The sequence below is a fragment of the Lactuca saligna genome, chromosome 5 (assembly GCF_052625555.1).
Source record: "Lactuca saligna cultivar CGN05327 chromosome 5, ASM5262555v1, whole genome shotgun sequence".
NCBI classification, from domain to species: Eukaryota; Viridiplantae; Streptophyta; class Magnoliopsida; order Asterales; family Asteraceae; genus Lactuca; species Lactuca saligna.
Window position 1 is genome coordinate 312,670,174 of NC_136421.1, and position 7,984 is coordinate 312,678,157.

Genomic DNA, 7,984 nt, shown 5'->3' on the forward strand with positions numbered 1-7,984 from the left:
AGATCTTGCATCTTAGTAGAAAAAAATTACATTAGCGGACTGAAAACGGAGTAGTAGCCCGGGAACCACTTAGGTCCGCCAATGTAGGAAAATATGTAGAAAAGTGTTATTATTTTGGGAATTTTTTTGATAAAATCGTGATTTCTTTTAACAAAAAAATCTCAATTATTTAATATTCTGCTTAAATTAACAAAAAAAATCATTATTTTTGTTTTAATAGAAAATAACTGATTATCATGTAAAACTAAATAATCAAGAGTTTTTTAAAAAAATTTAATAAAAATTTAAATGAAAATATAAAAATTTGAGTAAATGAAATGTAGAAATTTGAGTAAATGAAAGAAAAAAAAAATCAAATTATGAACTAACAAATTAAACATTGAAGTTTAAATTCAAGAAATTTCCCAACAAAAAGCAAATAATGAGCATGAAAGATATGTGGAAATTTGGAAAGAGCGAGAGTGTCCTCTTGTTCAAAGATAATCATTTCGTTCTTGAGGCCTGAGGGGTATATCTGTCATTTCAACTTCGTTTGGTATATTACCATTCTACCCTTTGTGGCCAAAAACCATGCTTGATCACTTGTACTTTCAGCTCTAACAGTTGCCCCATGCTTCCGAGGCAGTTGTAGGCTCGGAAAAACCGAACCCATGGTCTGGGATCTCTATACCACCCGTGTACGTTAACATGTTTCCCACGTTCACGTTAGCCTCAACCCCACCGCCATGGTGATCATCCTCTTGATCACCGGTTAACCCAAGAAAATCCCTAGTCAAACGGTCCGTTTTCTGCCACGTGGCGATATTCCCAGACACGAGACCCATATGTTGGTGGTACTCCGGCGAGATCACGGCAGCAGTTGTCACCTGAACCAACTCCCCCATATCCAACTTACTCATCGTCGACCCCACATGATCCCCCACCGCACCCACCGTCGCCGCCTTCTGGAGGAGCGCGGTGGCGGATAGGTGCGGCGCCGGCCGATGATGAGGGCTGGTGCTGACGTGGATGCTGTGCATTGTGGGGGATGGCGGCGGTGGTGAAGTTATCATAATTTCCTTATTGGGTTCTTGGTAAAATGGCGATGAAATTACCGGAAGTAGCTGGTGGTGGTGGTGGTGGTTTATAAATTCAGGTTTGATTCGAACCGGGTTACGGTTTTGGTTGGGGACCATCCAAGTAGGGTTTAGGGTGGGATTGAAAGGGAAAAGAGTTGACGGCGTGTTTTGTGGATTCTGTTGAATGTTGAAGGGGGTGCTTATAACATTATTGATAGTTGAAGGGTGGTGGTTGTTAGTTATTGATACTGCAGCCGCTGCTGCTGCTGAGAGTCTGGCAGTTTCTTCAGCTAAGGCATCACAGAAGGCTCTGTGGGTAATGAAGCTGTCTTTCCTATACACCATAAATGTAAGCAAGAAATTAATAACTTGTACTACATGCAATACAAATTATACATCATGTAAAATCCAATCATTTCACCTTTGGAAAAGACTTGCCTGATTTTTGTATTTTCTAGTGTTTGCCAAATAAAAAGTTGAAAAGTAAAAGATTGTTATTACAGTACACTCGATTTTTTTATTGAAGATTACGAAGCATTTATTAGTTTATGAACGAAAAAAAAATGGTTTTTAAGGTTATATTTGTTGATTATTTTTATATAAAAACTAGTGAAATGATTAAATGAAAGATTCAGGTCCAATTATAATTTCATGAATTTCTGCAGTCCAAAGTGATTTGAGCTTCTACTTTTTCTAAGGCAGAAAAAGGAAATTTCATCATTGTATGCTACTCACTTTCATAAATAACATCCAAATGTTTGTCCAATTTTATGTCTATTAGGGACAATAATTTGGAGGCTTTTTATATTATTTTTTAATCGTATGATTCTACAAAGTGACACATTAATTATAGGTCTAAGAAACCTATGCAATTAACAAGTTGGTCAATACCATTATATTATAATATATGTTTATCTTTATTATTATTATTATTTTTCTAGACAGCAAACTTAAATCTTATACGAGCAACTTCACACAGAGATGGTTTATATCTGCGTTCTTTCTTATTTTTGACTCATTGATTTAAGAACTAATTAGTTTAATAGTTTGGATTATATTTTATCTTCAAAATATCCCTAAAGATGAAATAAGTAAAACTTAAATATTACCTAAAAATAAAATAAATAATCAGACTGATAAAATGTCTACCAATATGCCGACATATGAACCCATGCAATGTATTAAATCGTTTTACTGATACCTTAATTATTAAAAATATGCCGACATATATGAACCCAATGTATTTAGATGCTGCAATATTTGAAATTATTTGAACATGTTACTAAAGGTGTGACCAATACATTTCGATACCTCTAGGTATACGTAACGATTCATTATTAAACTTATTCTAGAGTCCTTTTTTTCTTGAATAACTATATTTTTTTTATAACAAATTAATAATAAATTGCACGCCAAAATATAAAGAAAAAATCGGGCTATATATGCTGACCGCGGTTTTTTTTTTTTTTTTTTTTTTTTTTTTCACGTGTTAGTGAATATAATCAATTACGATGATCATTAATATTTCCGTTCAATCAATGCTAAATTTTGAGGATCTTTAATTAATTAGGCTTTACTGCTTTACTCCTACATATTTGCTCAGATGGCTTTGTCAAAATTCAACCTAGCTTATGACAAAAGCCTAGCAATATTCAATCTAGCTTATTACAAAAGCCTAGCTTCTTTGTTACGAAGAAAACTCATAAATTTTAGTTTCCAAAATAACCGCTTTACAAAATATGACTGTACAAAGTACAAACACTTTCATATGCATCGTTTATATATATATATATATATATATATATATATATATATATATATATATATATATATATATATATATATATATATATATATATATATATATATATATATATATATATATATATATCAAAAAGCAACAGAATAAACAGTGGAAGTAATAATCAGTGTGTCCATTTCACTCCTGCCAATCTGTCTTAAATGCATTTATAACCCCCTTCTAGCTGTGTATCAATATTATTCCATGCAAAACCTTTGCTATTTTGGTGCACATGAGACCAAGAGAAAGACTTGTAAAAGTGGAGGAAATGAGTGAAGTAAACGGAAAGAAAATGCATTAAATTCTACTTACTTACATGTGTTCAAACATTTACCCAATTTAGTTATAAGCTTGAAGACATTGTTGATGAATCTTTATGAAACGAATTTTTAAGTTTGTAAGAGAAAAACATAGTATTTTGTAAAAATGAATGGTTTAGACAGATTGTCAAGATTTGCATGCGAAAAAACGTCGCACATGACCCCTATTAATTGTTTAGAACTTCTCACTTTTGCTAAATGCATGCAGCTTCATTTTTGCAAAATTTAGCTTCATTTCATGCATGCAAAATCGTTTGTTGGTGAAAAGAACAAATACGTAGCTTCATTTCAACGTGTATTCATATACTGAATTATATGGCCCAACGCAGTTATACACTTCAAGAAAACTTCCAGAAACACAAAACAATTAAGGGTGTTCAATTCAGCTTTCATATATACAAGATATAAGTTTAAATATATATAAAACCTAATTAAGCATGCATCCATTGTTCATTTATAAATGCTTAAAAGTAAATAAATCGGTAAAATAGTAAAACTTACCTGGAGAAGAGGGTACCACAGTCACATCTATACTCTCTAGTGCCACAAGTTTTAGAATGAGCTTTCCAATCAGATTGAACAGCATATATCTTAGAACACTTATCACATTTCCACTTCTTTTCACCATGTTTTCTGCAAAAGTGTTTCTTAATTCCAGTGAGATCCCCAAGAGCCCTAGAAGGGTGGTGGTGCACACAACTAGGTTCAGGGCACACATAAGCCCTTTTCTTGATCTCATCTTTGTTATTTCTTTGCTTCAGTTTCCATGGCAAATTGTGACCTCTTCTGTGAAGTTGCAGGTTCTGATCTCTCTGAAACCCTTTGTTGCAGATCTCACACACAAATCTGTTTGTTGCCAACAGTGTTTTCGGTGATAATGCTATCACTTCCGCATCTGGGTCTTTTGTTTGATAAACACAATTAAGTTAATCAAGATAATCAAAACGAACTCTTTTGGGGTATAAATTGAGCAAGAAAATCACTTATGGTAATAATGCCACTAATGATCAAGATTTAAGATCATCAACTATTTTTGGGTATAAATTAATGAGATTAAATATCCTCCTAAATACTTATGTCGAATTAAATGATATCACGTGTCATATTAAAAATACCATTAAATAAAGTTTAAATTTTATACATGTTACTATTTAATTGGATAGCAAGACTTATAGAAAAAAAAAAATTGAAGAATATTTAATTTCTAAATTAAATGCGAGCAATACTTATTATGGAGTTTGCAAAATTTGCTCATCATATCGATTATATGTATATAACTTGTCTCTTAATGATTTTTTATTAAAACTTTAAACACATTTATTAATTACAGATAAGTGAGAGGAGTGACAGCGGCAGTAATGCGATCACCCTTCGATCTTTGCAACTAATATACAAGTGTGAAGAATTTACTACAAAGTCACAATTTTCGCTAAATCAAGATTAGTAAAATCTGTACCTGGGTTTCCTGGAAGGTTCCTCTTTTTCTTGATCTTCTGATGATTAGGGTAGAGATGGTCATGTTCTTGATCAACATGATTTGAAATTGAAGAAAGTGTCATTGATGGAGAGAATTCATGATGAGCCTTACTTGTAATAGCTGAAGAAACGGTGCTTCGTGCAGCTTCTTCAGACAAAGAAGTCGAGTTTCTATTACTAGTAGTAGAATAAACCGATGCTGTGAACATCATTTTTTTAGGGTTTTGTATTCGTTTACTTGAGAATTCAAGAAAAGGAAAGAAGAAGAAGAAGCCAAGAGATGAAGAATCAATTTCAGGAAAACAAAACAAAAGAAACAGACCCACGTCTAGCTTTTAAAGAAGTAGCTTTCTTTTTACTCTCTTGTGTTATACACGCACATATATATATAATCAACAAAATGATCAAATTTTGTAATTTTTTGTAGGAAATAATTAAGCAAAAAATCTTGAGGAAATTATTCTTACATCAGAGGAGTCACTATCTATGGTCTTACCCCGTTTTTTAGCTACCTCATGAGTCTTCTTTATTCTCTATAAGTAGATCTGTCTTTATCTGCACGCAGATTAAAAGCATACATATTGAAACCCTAGACTTATACAAATTTGCATGCTATATATACATGTATATGTTTCTTTGCATGTAGGTAATTTATATACATATATAACAAATTATAACCCTCCTTGTAGCCATGAGTGTATCTACATGAAACTAGAGAGAGAAAAGCAGAGATAGAGACATATAAGCATATATGTTTGGATAAAAACATGAGAATATATATATATATATATATATATATATATATATATATATATATATATATATATATATATATATATATATATATATATATGATAATGTTCGAATAAGAACAATTATAAAATCGTGAACGTGAAAACAAATCTAGGCTATATATATATTTTTTACCGCAAAACCCTACCTTATATCGGTGCGATGAAGAAATTTAATATTCATATGTAAATATAAACCACCACCACCGCAACTAACGCAACTACGACTAGGCCACATATTTTTTTGCCGCAAAACCCTCTAACATACCGGCGCGACGGAAGAATGTATCGGGATGACGAAACAGATAATATTTATATATAAATATACTTATTCATATATAAATATTACATTCATCCGTTGTAATGGTACGATTGAGGGTTTTGCAGCAAAAAAAAGCTATGACATAGTGGTGGTTGCGGTGGTGGTGGTTTATATATTCACATACTATCATGCTGGTATATTACTGGTATATTAGAGGGTTTTTTGGGAAAAAAAAATATGTGGCTCGGTGATCATGGTTAATAATCAAACATGAATATTATGTTCCTCTGTCACGTCGGCATGAGAGAGAGAGAGAGAGAGAGAGAGAGAGAGAGAGAGAGAGAGAGAGAGAGAGAGAGAGAGAGAGAGAGAGAGAGAGAGAGAGAGAGAGTAAACATGTGAAGTTAGCAAAATAGAGTACACAAAAAAAGACCAACAAAACTTTCAAAAGGATCAATTCTCAACGTGTTCACCATAAGCAAATATTGATTTTAATAGATTTTCATATTATATTTTAACTTTATACATTTTTATTATATATTTCAATAATGTATTAACTTATATAATAGTTCAATGATATATTTATTTTAAGCTTTTTCTTTTCTTTTTAAAAATTTAATAGCCATTGAATTCATACCTCTAAATCAAGACATTTTTATTAAATATTTCAAATTGAGTCATACTATTCTTTTTAACAAGAAAGAAAGAATTTATTAGGCTAAAAGAGATAGCAAGAGACTAGATTACAAGATCTTGTTACATTCTCTATTTGGATTACTACACCAGCCACCCAATCCAAGGAGTACTAACATTTCTTTCCTCTATATTTGACCACATCGCTAGCTAAAACCTTGATGTTCTTAACAGAAGAAGTGGAAATTATTTTGTTAATTTGTATGCCTTAAAAATACATCATGTGGACATGGGAACGTAATTCCACCATCTGAATAACTTCTTTGGCGTTCAAAAACTTCATTGCAAATCGGACACAACAAGTTAGAAACAATTGTCCAAGTTATCTATGATTTTCCTGCAATGTTAAACAATTGTCCAAGTTATCTTTGATTTTCGTGCAATGTTAGAGCACGAAGGCTACCGATGTCCAGCCCCTCTTTATCCTTGGAATTAATAACTCTTTTTTCTAAGCTGACCTCCAAAAGAAAAGTTCCTACTTCCTCGCCTTCCAACTTGAAAGTGTATTTTCGAAATTATGAATAACGGATTCCAATTCGAGATTGTATTCATATCCCTTCATATCAGTATCATACAATTTAATTAAAATTTATGATACATTAGTAGTAATCTTTTTATTTTTAAACAAAAGTGGAAAGAATCTCCAATGATTTGCAACACGAGTCTATACATCCAAAATTAGGATCCTTAGGCCTATTATTGATCCACTAAAAAAACACGAGTTGATGTCTTTAATAAGCTTCAACACAATAATATGTTTCTTTGGCACACTTCAAGAATTTGGATGCGAAGAGAGAACAAAAGTCATTGCCAAAAGAATTTGGATGTCAAGTGACAACAAAAGTCATTGCCAAAAATAGGAAGTCATAGCCACCGGTCCCAACAACATTTAATCGCCATCGGTGCGCCATTATATCTTTTTGCCTATACCTAAAATGCCGATAGAGATTTTGTCTCCAAAGATTTGTCTCTCTCGACTGTAGAAGGTGCTATTATAATTACTTAGACCATATGGTATGGGCATGGAAAGTCGTGAAGGGGCCGACGTGTCACCTCTATAGTGTCGTTAAGGCCGGATAAACACCACCTCTACTTCTTGTTATGTGATAACTCATTGCAATGGTAACTAAGCTTAACTAGAGAAAGCAACCAATCAGACATTATTTTGATCGTTTAACGAGGTCAAATTAAAATTTTTTTTAACCTATAAATTCATATCATTTTACCCAATTTTATTCACACTATTATTTTTATTTCGCTATATTTTATACAATTTCAAGATGTTTTCAAAAAAAAATGGTTCGACTTATCATCGGATGATGTTGATATGTTCATCATTGATGTAGCCCCTTTACTAACAAGACACACGAAGTTGAGGAAGGAAAGGAACGTCTATATTGCGATTACTTTGCAGATAATTGTGTCTACCAGTCAAATGATTTCAAAAGAATGTTTTGTTTAAGTATGAATGAGTTTGTATGGATAACCAACGTCTTGGAAATAATGTATCGTTTCATTCATTTTTATACACATTAAATATATCTTTATATAAAATAAATACATATTTTTACCTATTAAATATA

General features: G+C 32.2%; 1 protein-coding gene across 1 annotated transcript; it reads right to left on the bottom strand.

The window, feature by feature from the left end:
- Positions 1 to 332: 332 nt before the first annotated feature.
- IDD12 (indeterminate(ID)-domain 12) lies at positions 333 to 5,339 on the bottom strand. Its single transcript, XM_078997155.1, has 3 exons — positions 4,636 to 5,339; positions 3,681 to 4,080; positions 333 to 1,392 (listed from the first exon to the last, which is right to left on the bottom strand). Exons 1-3 carry the CDS (start codon positions 4,865 to 4,867, stop codon positions 597 to 599), a joined length of 1,428 nt encoding a protein of 475 aa, XP_078853281.1. The 5' UTR covers positions 4,868 to 5,339; the 3' UTR covers positions 333 to 596.
- Positions 5,340 to 7,984: the final 2,645 nt, after the last annotated feature.

Coding starts and splice junctions, on each gene's coding strand:
- IDD12 (XM_078997155.1), bottom strand. CDS start 4,867: ATGATGTTCACAGCATCGGTTTATTCTACTACTAGTAATAGAAACTCG. Junction 4,081..4,635: donor GAACCTTCCAGGAAACCCAG/GTACAGATTTTA, acceptor ATCAAACAAAAG/ACCCAGATGCGGAAGTGATA. Junction 1,393..3,680: donor TGTGGTACCCTCTTCTCCAG/GTAAGTTTTACT, acceptor TATGGTGTATAG/GAAAGACAGCTTCATTACCC.